This window comes from Osmia lignaria, chromosome 13 (assembly GCF_051020975.1).
Source record: "Osmia lignaria lignaria isolate PbOS001 chromosome 13, iyOsmLign1, whole genome shotgun sequence".
Classification (NCBI taxonomy): domain Eukaryota; kingdom Metazoa; phylum Arthropoda; class Insecta; order Hymenoptera; family Megachilidae; genus Osmia; species Osmia lignaria.
The window spans coordinates 3,659,165-3,674,779 of NC_135044.1; the positions used below are offsets into that span (position 1 = coordinate 3,659,165).

Genomic DNA, 15,615 nt, shown 5'->3' on the forward strand with positions numbered 1-15,615 from the left:
CTAACATCAACTTCGTCGACGAATTTATTTAGCCTTGACCCCACCGTCATGTGACAGCCAGGTTTTTTCTCTTTGCACCGAATTCGCATCTCAACCCTCTTTTCTTCTTCTTAAATGGCAAACAGGGAAACTTGGGAAACGTCGACCTTCGTTTCTACTGCTTTCGCCTCTTCCCGTTTTTCTTTTTCCGCTCCGGCAAGCATTTGGTAATTAAACGAGAAACGTACCTCTTAATGAGAAATTCTGTTAACTAAGCGGAACGAGGAACTTTAAGGAAGTGTCTCGCGTAGTCGTGCCCCTGTTTCGATAGAATTTTGATTAAACGGAAGCTCGACGATTCATTTGTGCAGAAAATTAATCAGCTTAACTTGTTTTCCCTTCTTGAATTTCAGGGAATTCTTCTTTTTGCAATGTATTTCCAAGAAATTTCAATTTAGCGATTAATTATTTAGATTGCTCTTGAGAATTTGTGTACACTCTCGGTGGTTTAAGTTACAGGAAAAAGAAGGTGAATGTTGGAAGAGGAGTTAAATAACCCATGAAACCATCCCCGTTCGAATAAGAAAACAAACCCTAAGAAAAACCATAATTGGCGTTAATTGGAAGAATTCGTAGGGTCCTTTACAGCCTACACGTTTCCCAGGTCCACGTTTCTTACTTTTACCGACCGATCGAGACCCGGAGGGTTTGTTTTCCAGCCAACTGTGATTAATGAACCTTCCTCCCTCTCGGAGATTTCAGATTTCAATCTCTCGAACCCTCGACGAACGGCCATTCCCGTCCTGCTGAAAATATTTCGTCCTTGGAAAGGAAGAAGCACGCGCGTACAACAGAGCCACGTGCGTGTTCTTGGGGAATTTTGGAGGTCGACCAACAGTGAAAATGATACCGCCACCCTTCTGATATCTTCATCCTTTTCCTATTTACCTTCAACGTTACTACTTGTCCTTGTTCGATCGTCGCGTGTTAAGATCCTTACAGCCCTCGGATTCTTGAATTGTCGAGAGACCTTGACTCGATTTAGTCCTCTTCGACATCCTCAAAAATCATTTTCCAAGACCGTTGGAGATCATTTTCAAAATTCAAGCCAAGGTTCAACCGTGATCGAGTCTCATTGAGAATCTTCATTAAGACGTTGGTTAAGATTTTCTTACCTTCTTTCCTCTCCACGGAGGTCAAAAGTGGCCCCTTTAATTTTAATCGCGTAGAAAACTGTACGATTGCTTGATTTTCTCGTCACGTCCAGTCAGAGCGAGACGTGTTTAATAATATACCGTGGGGGTGGTTCCACCACAGAGTCGTGGTGAAGGCTGACGAAGATACATCGGGGCGTATTTTTAGAGATACCCTCCGGGACATCGTTTTCTACGTTCGCGGGTCAACTCTTCCTCTTTAACAATTTCACTGTCGCCTTAATCATGTCCGACTGATGTATCAATTTTCATAAGGACCTGTTAATTATTCCGTATTAAATTGTCGATTTTAAGGTGTTAACAGTCTCAAAGTCTGGCGATCAGTCAGTCAAATAAAAGAATAATAAAATTGTTGAAAATGTATCGAAGGATACCCTTTCGTCCTTCCTCCCTCCAGTCAAAGCAATTGAGCAAATCCCATGAAGTGCGTCTAAAGATAATGATTGGTTATATTATTCGTGGGATACGTTTATCTCTTCAGGGTACAATCGAAATGTCAGCTCTGTAGATGACGTGTAGGGTTGAGATATTTTTGCTCGTCCACGTTGACCTTGATTATTTTTCAGGTACCAGATCTCCCCTTCTAAATTATTCCGTAGTTACCGTTCAATTAAGGATTGTCATTTAAAGACGATTGCCGGAGCTATTCAATACGTCTTCTTCAGCATGGTTCATGTTACAATGGGTGTGTTATGTAAATCAATCGGAGAATTCAATTACTGAAGAGGATGGTCAATGGAAAAATGGGTAGTTAGTAGATTAGCAAATTAGCAAAATAGGGGAATAGAGTAATAAAAAATAGAGGAATAATATCTGTAACGTTTCATCAGGTGAAGTGCAATTAATTCATCTTCGAATAAGGATGCGCGACCAACTCGTTAAGCGGAGCCACGTAAATAGCTGCCTGTTGCTGTGCCCGAAGGAGTGGAAACGTGGTAGGTCGTTGCTAGCCGGGTTGTGCACCCCGCTCTGCAAGCTGCATCGATCGGTCGTTCTAGCCGGTGCAACAACCCACGCATACTGACCCCATACGTCCTTGTAGCTTGCGGAAGGACTGCCAGGATACGATGTTTTTGAACCTCGACATTTCCTGTCCAGGATACCTTTCCTCGAGGCTACAGCACAGAAACATTCGAGGAAATTGAACTTTTTGAGCTGTTTATTTTAATTATTTAAAATGAAACAATTTTATTTTATTATATTAGAAATGTATTGAAATATTTCTTTGTATAAAAATGTTCAGAAAAATAAATATTGTCTGTTGAAATTGCACTCGTCTATTGAATTGCCCCTATAGTGATAATTCGAATGCATAGCGATGCTGTGCAATTAAGAAACATCGACACGGTGAGAACAGCTGTTCTCGTCATTTTATAGGTTCGCTAAAGTTTGCTTTGATCAAATTTCACCTGCTGCTATCGAGCACGTGGGACTTCTGTAACGAAGTCCTGAATATGTCAAAGGTTATACACGCGTCTCGTAAAGGCAAATTTCATAGTTGGATTCACGTTTGGGGAGATAGTTAGAAATTTTAGGAATCGCGTCCCGCGACATTTGATGATTCAAAACGAAGTTCAAATTCATTTCCGTCGGTTGCGAGGAATAATTAGAGCAACATGACGCAGAAAATAAATTCGAGGTCTTGCAGGGTCGTCGCGATGAAATCATTCAGGAATCAGTAACAGAAAGAGGAAGAAGAAATCTTAGTCACCCGCACATTATTCACGACAAAGTACCACGGTATAGGAATATCGATGTTAATTGAGGTTAATATTCAGTTTCCGGTGGAGCAAATTATATCGACTGAATCGAACACACGGTTCTTTATAATTACCGTACATTTATCTAATTTTAGATCGATCTTTTTCATGCTAAAGAAATTTCATCAATTTTAAATTAAATGTTTCATTTCAAAATTGAAATTTAATTAGTAATTGATTTGACAAATTTAACTCGTGTATTATAATTTATTTGCTTGCCTGCTCTGTGTATTTCGAAAGTTGTTCAAACGCGATTTAGAACAGGGTGAAGCATAAATATTTTCCAATGAAACTTTGTATATGAAAGTGGGACAATCGGAATAATTTGACTGATCGTCGCGGTGCAACATCTACTTACGATAAATTAGCGTTGAGCGTGCAACACCTGTGTCTTTACGAGACTGCATCCTACGCGAGCTTAATGCTAATTTAATACTAGCACTAGCGAACCTTGACATGATTCTTCTACTTCTAACAATTGAGTACAAAGTGACTAAAGGCGAACCGCTGTTTGCGACTTTGAACTCGTTGAATGTATAAAAGTTCGTCTAAAAAAAATATATATCTAATAAAGTAATTTAATAAAATAATTGAACAATTACCCACGGGTAATAAATATAACTCACGAAGTAAATTATATGATTTTCACGTATACGGTATGATTGTGTTGAACGAAATTTCGTAGAGAAATTTATCTTCCTTTCCGACCCGTTGGTCACCCCTCGTTTACTTTGACCGGGTGTGTTGTCCATTAACACAGGCCACGTCCTAGATTAGTTTTACTATCAAACTTTAGTCCAACAAAGGCCTTGACACCGTTTCTTTTATTGGTCAGGGGTGAAGTAGCGGCTAACAAGAATACCGCGTGTAAAGGTCTTACGATTAATTAATAATTCCTGGTAATTTCACGTCAGCATAAACACGACTAATTAAAAAAACGCGATCGAAACGGAAACAGGTCGATACGCGTGTCCTATTTCGAGCACGCATAGATAGAATTTGAGAAATTGTATTGAAACCTTGACCGATGTTTCTAAGGAACAGATAAATTGTAAACAAAGAAGTGATCATTGATTGCCGATCGTGTCGTAACTCATTGCAAATGGCTTCCGAGAGCTTTCGATCCTCCATAAAGTGTACCCTTGGCTAGGAATTACCGTTCAATGCGGTACAGCTTTTAGGAATATTCGCAGGCTGCCTGGAAGGGTTAATGGTTTAATTAACTTTGCGTCGCTTTCGTCCCTATAAGTCAATTAAGCACGGCGCTTTCGTCTTTCCCGATAGAACAGTTCAATGACAAACCGGGCTAAAAAAGAATTGATTCAATGTAGTTCGATAGTGTAATAGCTTTTACAAGTTGCAAAATATGGATCATTTTACCACCGGATCACCTGTTTCTCCCAGATGACGATCATCTGGTATGCGAAGTATCGAGTGGTTCGTTTTAAATTCGAAGGACGATTTCTCTTCCTTTCGTCTGATACAAGAGTCTGGGGCACCGAAAGTATCAGGACCTTGAAAAGGGGGTCGCACCTGCATCCTATCGTTCTTCAGGGTCTTCGATGCTTTCCACTTGAGATAGACGAGCTCGAAAGTCTTTTACTCGACCAATATAATTCTTATGCAAGAATGTCTTCATTTGTTAATCATCGAGTAGTCGACTATAAAAATTGATCATTGCAAAACAAAATTTTGTGAAAATATGAAACATAAGAAAAATTAATTTTTTAAAGTGTTTAAATTCGAATCCCCTTTTTGATGGATTAACAGTGAAATGACGCGGCTAGTGGTTGGTTTGTGGCACGTGGAGGGCTGTTTGCCTTCTTCGTGGCCTATGGAGAGGGTAAACCGAGAGGACCCAAAGTGTGAACACAACGCGTGGTATACATTCAATAAAAAATGAGCAGGTGGTTGGGACAGGGGCAACAGCGGTCTCGTAACACCTGCCAGAGTGAAATACTTTTTGTGAGATATCAAACTCGTGCCGGACATTTTACCTTACCGGGATCTCGGTCAGGATCCACTTTTATCATTTTCATGTAAATAAATCAACTGTAAACTAGGTCAATTAATGAAACTTTGTCATTTTTCAATGAAATATTCTTCCTGGTACCGTAATTAAATACAGCAATGGTTTGAACTACCGTGATTCTTGAAATACAACTAGTACAAAACCTTCCCACAAAGTTTATCTCAATTAAAATCTGTGTTAATTAAAATAGATGACAGGTCCTCGTGAAAATTCATATTTCATCCAGATGTATGTGACAGAACTGACAGATTATGTGTAGCTGTGAAATAAACCTCGTTTAAGGCTTCAAACATTTGAAGAGAAAAAAAAGAAATCAAACCATGTGTATGATACATCATAGGTTCAGGCACGGCGCGTGTGACCTACATAGGGAGGCAGTAAAATATGTTCACGACGGTCATGTGCCAAACACAGGATTCGGGGTGTCCGTCTGGCGTGACGACCCAGAAAATCGGCGTTGTTTCGTTTTATATACCGCTGGTGAAACACCTGGCCAGCTTACGACCCTCGGAACATTCAGCCAGCACAATCCTTGACCAAATATACGAATTATTAAAAACGAAACAGTTAATCTGCCCCCGATAATAGGCCGTCTGTCTGGCACATCCGTTTCAGAAATTGTCCTTCCTACGCCGGTCCAATTATTCGTTTCCGTCGTAAAACACCTCTTCCGTTCTTCCGTTAACCTTCGAGCCCCCTCCCTTCAGGGTTCGTTTGTTCCTATCGCACAGGCGTAGTAAGTTTCTCCTTTTCTTTGTTTCCACTGAAATATCGTTGAATATATATTATGAAATTAATAAAAAGTACATCGGGCGTAGAAGAATTTGTTCATCGAGTTCACCGAACATTCTTCGAAACCGAGCAACGATCTCGAAGAAGCAGGTGGCCGACCCATGGTGAAAAACGAACATGTCCAATCATTACCTTGGAAGGTGGTATTGAGTTCAACCCTAGAGTCCAGACTCTCGCTTTCGACTCTTTCAAACTTGTCAATCACCAGTTATGAAAATATCAAATAGATATTCTAGTTCTAGACATTACAGATATTCTGTTTTATTTTTGCTTTCCAATAAGAACACTCTGATCATTGATCACGAGCTTTTTCGATTGTCCCTTCATAGAAGATCCACACCTTCCCACCTTGTTTTTGACGCTGGACCACCCGAAAGCGGCGCACCCATCCGGGTAGACAGGAGGGTAACTCGAGATCCTGAGATGGTCATGCTGGTACCCAATGTCAGGGCTCTTCTGTTCATCTTTTGTTTCCAAATGGAAGCTTTCCTCTCATTCACCTTCACCTCTTTCCTTTTTATCCTCGATTCTAACTCCTTATCGGCGTAAAGTTCAATTTGTCAGCTGTTTCGTATAGCCTCTGACCTTTAGTTAGACCTCGATCGACGCGCTTATCGATGCTCTAAAAAGCAATCGTCAGCATGAAAATCGTCTCGTATGTTTCAGCTCCTATTTATTCGACGGGTATCCTTATACTTCCTAGAGTCCTGTTGAATTCTTTCATCGAGACACATTGAAAGGCGACGTTGACGAAGGTGTTGGCTGTTTTGTATTCGATGCACGAAGCCAATTATATCGAAGGAGACTTTTCGCAGTGTCGCTTCGGCCTTGGAAGAATGAATAGCGAGTCAATCGGAGTGTCTCTAGGGTAGATACGATTAGAAACATTTCAATAGCATTGCTCGCCGAGAAGAAGCAATTGCCGGTGTCGCGTTCGCTGAGAGACAATGGGATCCAGCTTTAAGCTGGGATAAACGATAATGCTCGAGCTCGAGCATGCTCGTTCGCGATTCACAGCTTAAAAAGACTTTCTCGTCTGGATTAACCATCTGGCTACGAGTATGCTGTAGGGGTTGAAATAAAAATTCAAGGCTAACAAAAACATGGATATTGCTTTTACAAATAATCAATTGAACATCCTTCGAATTTTAATCAGTCTGCCCTAGTAATGTACACCGTTTCGCTGTTTAAGTAAGAAATTCAGATTGAATCATCTGAAACGTGGCCCTCGCCCACGTAATACTGGTAACCTCCTAAGCAATCCCTATCACTCGAAACACTCCCTCTGACAGTCCTTTCATCCACTCGTATCTCGAGTATCGTTTTGTTGAAACCCTTTAAGCCCGGCAGCCGGATGGTCCTCTTGATGTCCATCGATCGTCGCGTATACACCGGCGTGTCCTAGAGATCCCGGTATTTTCCACAATGAGGGGGGTTCGGAGTTTATTCTCGTCGGTAGATCAACAGGTTGGGCCGTGGTCGGTGGTAAAGCCGTCGACGAGGCGTGGTTTCACAGTCGGAAAAAGGCTAATGTGGTGGTCTAGCAATTGCGAACAGAAGGGTTGTTGCGAATAGGGGTCGGGTAGAGGGATGGTTGCCTCGTACAAGGGTAAACGGGGGTTGTCGGTGAGTGTTAAGGCAAAAAGGGGCTGCTCTGACGTCAGGGTGACGCAACGCCGGTTGCAACCCCTTCTCGTCTCGTCGCGCATCTCCGCCCTAGGATTGACATTGACACTGCTCGAGCATCGATCTGTGTCCTCGAACGAGGTGAGAGCCAACTGGCGAGGGTCACCGTGACCGTTTCACCAGCGTTGTTTGATCGGAGGTCATCGGGGAGTGATTTACCTCCTCCGTTCTATTAAACGGTATAGATATACATCCGCTCTGTCTATCGATCTGTTCGCTGTTGCTCGCGAGAGCGTGAAACGACCGATTGCAATTGATTGCTCGTGAACCGCTTTTGTTACTTCAACCCTTTCGCTGTGGGAAAGTTCAGCCCGATAGAAAAATGTTACGGACAAAAATCAGGGTCACCTCTGCTTTTTTTTAAATGCCATCGTTGGGGTCATCGTTAGAATGATTTACCTTCGCGATTCTATTACGGGAACATCGATCGATTCGTTGACGCCACTGGCTAGAATAATTATAGTGGGTGTAGAAAGTCCACGCGTTCAAGCTCGGTTAATTGATACTCTATTAAGAGTCGTTGTTAATTAAGAAACATAATAATTGACTTTCGTGTTTTTCACAAATTCGACCTTAGAAGTCTGTTACAATAATTACCCCTTCGATCGATACAATATTAATTAGAAAATGTTATCATCTATCGCGATTGATTAAAATTGAGCATCGTTTACCGATCGATGATATTTAATTAGACGGTTAGGTATTGTGCAACTATATCGTTTTTCAAGGATTAGATAAACATACGTAGAATTATGCGAATAGTTAAATAGATATTTCACGGTCATTTCACGCGACACGTTGCGCTCATTTATAATAACGCTAACATTAGCTGATATAACGCGCATCGTACGGAAATACGCCCGCTATTATTAAACAACCTAGATTTTACCGTGGAATCTTCGAGAAGAGAATTATTAATGAACGTCGATAATTATAAATGGTCGACAGACTCTCGCTCATCGTTTGCGAATGAACGTGTACGATCGAACCCACGGACGTGTCATGACCGCAATAGTTACGGGTCACCGGTGACCCACGATATTTAACTTCCACTGGACGAATAAGGAAATTTCTCTTCTCTCATTTCACGGAAGTTCGATTAAATATTCGCTCACCGTTTCTTCTTAATCATTTCGAACGGGTGGATGGATAATCTATGAGGATGCAAAAGTCGTTTCCAGGGGATGGAACGTATTGCATGGCAATAGCACGAGCACGTGCCAAGGTCAGCCTATCGAAGGGATGAGTTTAAGGTCAGGGGTGCGTCTCTTCTTCGAGGGTGCGAAAAAGGAGATGCTGTGAATAGGAAATGAAGAGATAATAGAATGCTTCGACGGATTGAAAAGGAAGAGTTTGTTTCCCTTTCTCAATTTCACTTGCATAATAGAATTCTTAAAGAAGGATAGAATTTAATTTTCCAACAAATATTCGTTGCTAGTAACGTTGAAAGACAATGAAGGAATTTCCCATAAAATCGTTCCGGAATTAGATGAGGACAACGTTGCTTTTATTTTAGACGTCGCATACATGGTTCCAGATACGAGATTTTTTTTATAACAATTCACGTAGGCGTCCTGGCATAGGGGAAGATCAATTTAGCTATTGATAACCGTTTACGACCTTGGCCTTGCTCGTTGTAATAAAATTACTCGCATTCGATCAAGATGATTCACACGTGTTCTCGAGCTTCTGCCTTTTGATATTTTTAGAGGCAACTTCTCCTTTTTCTTTTTCTGTCAAAATTCTCGATCTTTTTAATAGAGGAAATTGCGCGTCAACTGATTTATTTATTCTTTTAAATCGTAGTGAAAATAACGGATTTGATCGTGACGCACGGATTTAACCGTTTAAGGGATGAAAATAAATCCAGACAATAATAAGCAGTTTAAACACACTTTCGTGCCCTACGCGTTCGACTGCAAAGAGTTGGCAAGAAAAGAAATGTGTTTACCTTTGGAAGTGTCGGGGGCGAACCGAGGATGGGGAAAAAGTATAAATTTTCAGCAGGGGCTGTCGACGAAGCGTTTAAGCAAACTGCGCTCGAAGATTTGAAATAACACGGGGCTGAAGATGGAAATACAGGGAAACCGGGGACGTATGCGATTCATCTAGATGTTGACCGTCCAGAAATAGTGGCCTGGCGAGTACCGTAAACGCGGAATGGCTGGTATGCGGCCATATAGCGAAGTGCCATTGAATGCTCGCGTAAACTGCATCGTTCGTCGTCGTTGCCTCCACCCTTCAACGAGCTGCTTTCAGTTTGACATTGAAAGACGAAGAGTGCAAGGAACTTTACTCTGTGGCCAATTCTCGACAGCTGGCGTGACTCCATCTTCGTCGCTTAAAGTCTCGACGCGTTTTGAAAGCCTCGAAGATGGTACCATTATTTGAAGGAAATAATGGTATACCAGGAAAACATCTAACCGAATAAGGTTTTGAAAGGGTTCGTCTAAAAATTTGAAGAGTTAAATATTCTTGAAATATTGGAGAATAAAAAATTTGAAGACGCAAGAATCCCCCCTTAACTATCGACTCGACCCTTTCGTTATTGGGTCCGGAGATTCCAGTGGCATGAAACTTTTTAAGAGCTTTTTCCCTCTCGATCCACCTCTTTTTCCTTTTACTTAACACGCGAATTACGAGGCGCGAGGGCGTACTGTCGAGGAAGATGGAACGTGCTTGAAGCGGAATCGAGAGCAAGGATCCCATATGAATTGGCACGAAGCAATGAGTGCATCGGGTGAACGGCCGGCCGTGCATCCAGACTGCAGACGTCCAATAAAAATATCTTACATTAGCTCTCTCTCTCGCTCTCTTTATCTTCTAAAAATCCTCTACCCTCATTCATCGCCAAATTATTTTTATTGTCGGATAAGCGACGGGAACTGTTTGCTCGTTAGCCAATGAGCCGGTCTTAATGAATTAACGGTCGCTTATCTAGCATTCTGTTGTGCAGTTATTAAATTCGAATGCTTTTCTTGTTTCGTTAAATTCGATAACAGGTATCGTGATCTAATCCTACTTCACAGTAGAAAAACACTTTATGTAATCAACTTATGGACGTTCAGTTTCATAAATTAAACTGACGACACATGTACGCATTACTTTGTAAAAGTGTTTATCTTTCTTTCTGTATATTTTTACTAAGTCAAATAGCTAATTTACTAATTCACAATAGCTGTAAATATATTTACTTATCAACTTACTTGGTATGTGCATGTATTGACGGTGAGTGCATTTATTGTACCGACCTGTCTCGTTTCTCGTATCCATCCATAGGGAGGGTAGAATTTATTCTGCAATATGGAAATCATTGTTTTATAGAATGTAAAAGTAAAAACATTCCGCGAAAGTTGTCCGACTAATTTCGAGCTTTCAGCGTTGAATCATCGAATCATCTTACGTAATGGTACGTACGCGTCGGTGTGAAAATGACGACTTAATTGCCGTGAACGTAAGAATTATAGGCGGTTCGTTGTACGAAAGTCGCGATGTTTCGAGGGGACGTGAAATTTTAATTTACCGCCGACAGTTCTTGTCCACGTGCGGCTCGTGAAACCGCAAATTACAACGACAGAGTAAATCCGACACGCGCTTTCTTATTCGTACGCCAGCGTCTCCCTCACACGAGAGTGAGCGTGAATTTCTCCCGGTGGTTTCGAATTCTCGTGCCAAGTAATTCGTGTCCTGCTGTCACCTCACGCCTTCACGCACGATTTACGAACCATCGTCTACGCTTCTACTTAATCCAGCGTACGCCCCCCGCTTACTTTTCTTTTCTTTTACCTCCATTTACCTTCCCCGGCGCCGTGTGCGACTCGGTTGTAACATCGTACAGAGTGTACACATCAGTGACGACTAGACAGTGTGTTCCTTTAATTCGATGCTGACCGATGTATCTGAAACAAAAATTAAATATTGGTTAATTAAAGATAAAAAAAAATTGCATCTGTTCTCGACACGGTCCTCCCCGATCAACCCTGAAAAGTAAAAATAATCGTACCCTTTTCCTCGAAAGGGTCAATGTACTTATTTCCTAACTTCCTTTCTGCTCAGACGAATCGTAAAATGGTAGGTTTAACCTGCGTGTCCCTGAATTTGGCGAGCAGGCTCGCGTGGGTGATTTTATCCGATCGAAGGGGATGCACTTTTATTCAGATATGCCTCTGTTATTTCGATATTATGCTAACAACGTTATAAACAATGAACATCCAGAGCAGTCGAGCATTGAAAACGATTCTTGTACGCATTGAGTGCAAGAGAGCCACTTGTGTAAATATAGAATACGCGATATATCGCCGATTTATCAGTGGCGAATACAGAGGGGTGTCTTTTTTATATTCTCAAGTATTGAATAAAATAGGGGTATAATTATAATATTTCTCGTTTGCCTTAAGGATATTATCGATAACGTTATCAATAACAGTAGCTGTAGGCGAAATCGGTAACCCTGAGGTACAGGTACAGCACGTCCCTGAATTGAGTCAGCCTGGTCGCGTGGGTGATCCTGGTGAAACGGAGGGGATAACCCTCGTATGTTGGTTAGGGTGGGGGGTCGGGAGGGCGGGTCTAAGGACGGTCAACCGTGGCACGGACAGACGGACAGACGGACGCACAGGGTACCGATAGGGATGCACCGACCTTGAAGGGATTTTTGCGTCTACCGTCGTACGTTCACCCCGTCAGCAGCAGAGCGAACGTACCCGTAGTGCTGCTGCTGCTTCTCTGAGAAACGCGACTCCCTCTTTCTTGGCTCTTTGTCTCCCCTTTCGTTCTCGGCCCTTCACCCCTCGCTGCCAGCCAACTACTTCTGTAGCCGGCCCTTTTTTCTTTTTTTTCTATCGTCTTCGTTCCAGGCTGAAACTCGTCGGGAATCGGCCGCCTTCTACCCTCGAAACCCTCTCCTGGCGACGCTCCAGGGGCGGAATTTTTGCGGTGGCGTCTTTGTCAGGACACCTTCGAGACAATGGAAGGGACGGATAAATGGGAGAGCTGGTTCAGTTTTCTCAAGTTCTTCTCAGCTGGACGTTTCAGACTTTGCTGATGTTCCTTTGCTTTTTTATTCGCCGGCTCCTAGACTGGATTTCAGAGATCGAACGAATGTTGCGGTACGATTGTAAGAGACGAGTGTTTGCAATTGTACTATGAGTTATAATTCGAACGTGGGTAGAGATTGGGTTGATGAGAAATTTCATTGAATAGCCGAAATAATATAGATACATTTGATGAAAAAGAAGGAGTACTTTGATGGATCGTTGGAAGGATGCAGTCGGTTCATCATGATGGTGGCACGTGCTCACCACGAGCCATCCCTGGTGGCCGATGCATCCGACAGATTAGGCTACACGTACGCGATATGCACGTGCGTGGCGTGTGCCCAATAGTGCGTGCATCGCTCTCCGCACAAAGCGGAGGTCGTAACCTTGTTGGTAGCCGTGGAAGGGTCGAACGATTTACGCGGTCACGAGGTGGGATCGGAAAAGCCGATAAGGCATCGCGTATAATTAACGATGCTTTCCACGTACTCACGTGTATATCGACGTCGTCCGTGAAACGACAATCCTCTCCCTCGCAACTATAACTGTCTCTTTTACCTTTGTTTCTAGGAAGTTACTGTTCTTCTTCGAGAATAGCAATAACCGTTTACGGGACGTGTCCTTTGAAAGATTTATGAAACACACGAATCAGACTTTTATGAAACATTGTACGATGAGTTTATTCTCGTAACAGTTTCTTCATCTTTAATGAATATTTTGATATTCTATTTGAATATTGTTAATATCGACATACTTGGAAAAGTAGTCAGATTCTTGTTCCCTGAATAGATAATTAAATATCTGAATGTGTATTTTCCTGGAAATAAATAATCATTGAGTATGATTCATATGACATGAGTATACATCACTCGCAACAGACTCGTGTGTATCCCAAAAAAGTCCTCAGAAAACAGGAGATTAGATGGTGACCTTGTTGAAAGGCTGTCCGCCATCGTTTCCAGAGGTCGGACTTAATTAGTGCGAGAAGCTCGGCGATCATTGTCGTTTAATTAATTGCCCGTCGGCAAAGCCAGATAAACCCACGGGAGTATACCCCCCAAGAGCTTTGGATCGCTTCATAATCGTCCGGTACACGATAGAGAACGACGAACGGATCAAGGTTCGCTGATTGAGATTGCTTCGATAACTAACATTATTCGTTTTCATCTAAACATTAGCAAATATAACAGCAGTCTGTCTATTAGCAAAATTTCATTCAACGAACGATGAAACGATTAATTGTCACAGAGGTATCACCCCTATTCAAAAGACAAAGGGTTGGCAGTCGAACGAACGATGCTTGAATTGATATCAATTGAAGCACGAAGATGCAGAAGAAAAAAAGAACGGCAGTTAAACAGGCAATTAATAGAGGCACGAGCAGAAGAGGAAATAAAAAGATGGCCGTGTGGGAACAAGATGGCACGACCTCGAAGGGCGCGGTCGAGTTCAGGCTAGACTGAAGCTGCCCTTGTGCCTAACCGACCTTGAGACAGCCCGTTTTGCCATAGCCTGACTCCACCGGCCCCATACCATCAACGCATCCTCTCCTTGCTGCACAAAGAAACTGTCCTCGCTGGGAATCACCTCAGTCCATTACCAGGAATTTTGCAAACGGAATTTCGCCGTTTCGGGAAGATCGTTCTCTGGGAACAGGTGTTCAACGACCATATAAGATATTCCTAGAGTTTCTTTTCTGTCTCGATCATTTCGGCATAATCTAATGCCCTGATGAATGGCAATTCAAAAATAGTATTTCTTAGTTTGAAAGGATGAATGAGAATTTTTCTTAAATCACTGATGAGGATTATGTTGAACTTCCATGTCTTCTTCCGAAAGTTTCATTTAAGAAGGTAGGAGTTTGCGAATGAATCATCGTTGATATTTAAAATAAAAAGAAATGTTTCCGCCCGGGATCGAACCGGGGACCTTGTGCGTGTGAAGCACACGTGATAACCACTACACTACGGAAACGTTGCAATCGACTTTGAATTTTGTGCATCGGAGGTGCCCAGATGCATTCGTATGAATTAATCGATCGAAATAATTGGAAAAATGCATCCTTCGGCAATTCGGTCAAACGAATCAGAAAAATTTTATATAGACAATAAAATATATTGCGTTGTCTCGAGTGGCATATATTCCTTGTATGGATAAATTAAATGCATAAAACAGATTTTCATCATTCAACGAATTCAACTTGATTCTCTTATTGCGTTAAATGTTTTTCGATGGCGTTTTCTGTGAAAGCTGCCGAACAACTGGTAAAACATAAAATCGGCTGTAAATGGTAAACAAGGTCAGTTAGGACAAACGCGTGTATAAACATTTTTTTATTGTTTCCGCGTATTGATTTTTAAAATCGTCTGCGATCGTATCCACGCTTTGTAGCAACCTTCGGTAAAACTTTTTCAAAACATTAACCTCTTAACAATTATCCGATGTGAAAAACATCTTATTGATCGGTAAATTTTGTCGAATGGTTACTCGCCAAAGATTTGAAAGATTCTTTAGACAAGTTTCCTGGAAAAAGAAGGAATTCGTACATAAATAGAACTGACCTGCGCTATCAGGTCCAACGCGTGCTCCTTTGTCCGCAGATTTCTTGGAACATCATCGTCGTTCTCTTTAGAATTTTTCATTATCTGTCCAGTGTATAGAGATATCTGTGCAAACTAAAGGACAATTGTTCCTGATCTATTTATCTTTCAACAAACGCTTCTCTGATGTAGATTCGCTTTAGTATAATTGAGGAAGCCTGGTCGATTTTACGGGTTTAATGAAGAGCTACGGGACAGGTTGACGGGTCTTGCAATAATAGAAAGCCATGGTTCTCCAGTTCGCTACACTCGTTGCTACACCGTGTCATCGTGGTTGCTCTGACGAAACTTTTACTTTTACCGAGGAGAAAGTGCACTGTCGTCTGCACCTCTCCCGATTCCGCTTAGAATGCACTGCGATGCAACGCGAAATTCATGCATGCATACGAACATCGTATGCTTCGTTCCAAATCACCGGCGTTTTAGATCTGGAAACGATCCAAAGCAGTCAGCATAAAAAATATTCTAAATGAAAAGTGAAATATGAAAAATCACAAGAAATATTTGAAATTGTAT

General features: G+C 41.8%; 1 protein-coding gene and 1 non-coding gene across 7 annotated transcripts in view; both read right to left on the reverse strand.

Annotated features, from left to right (window-relative positions):
* LOC117601888 (uncharacterized) overlaps positions 1–15,615 on the reverse strand; it is an 86,165-nt gene that overhangs the window by 25,040 nt on the left and 45,510 nt on the right. For 4 of the 6 annotated variants that reach the window (XM_076691554.1, XM_076691555.1, XM_076691553.1 and 1 more), the window contains 2 exons: positions 11,234–11,362; positions 10,715–10,759 (listed from right to left, as the gene is read on the reverse strand). In XM_076691554.1, coding sequence (XP_076547669.1) covers positions 10,715–10,759; positions 11,234–11,362 — 174 coding nt within the window. Of the gene's footprint in view, positions 1–10,669; positions 10,760–11,233; positions 11,363–15,060; positions 15,528–15,615 lie in introns of all 6 variants that reach the window. The other 2 variants (XR_013063248.1, XR_013063249.1) reach the window with 1 other exon arrangement.
* TRNAV-CAC (transfer RNA valine (anticodon CAC)) lies at positions 14,401–14,473 on the reverse strand. The gene has a single exon. It is a non-coding gene; the product is annotated as a tRNA-Val (tRNA).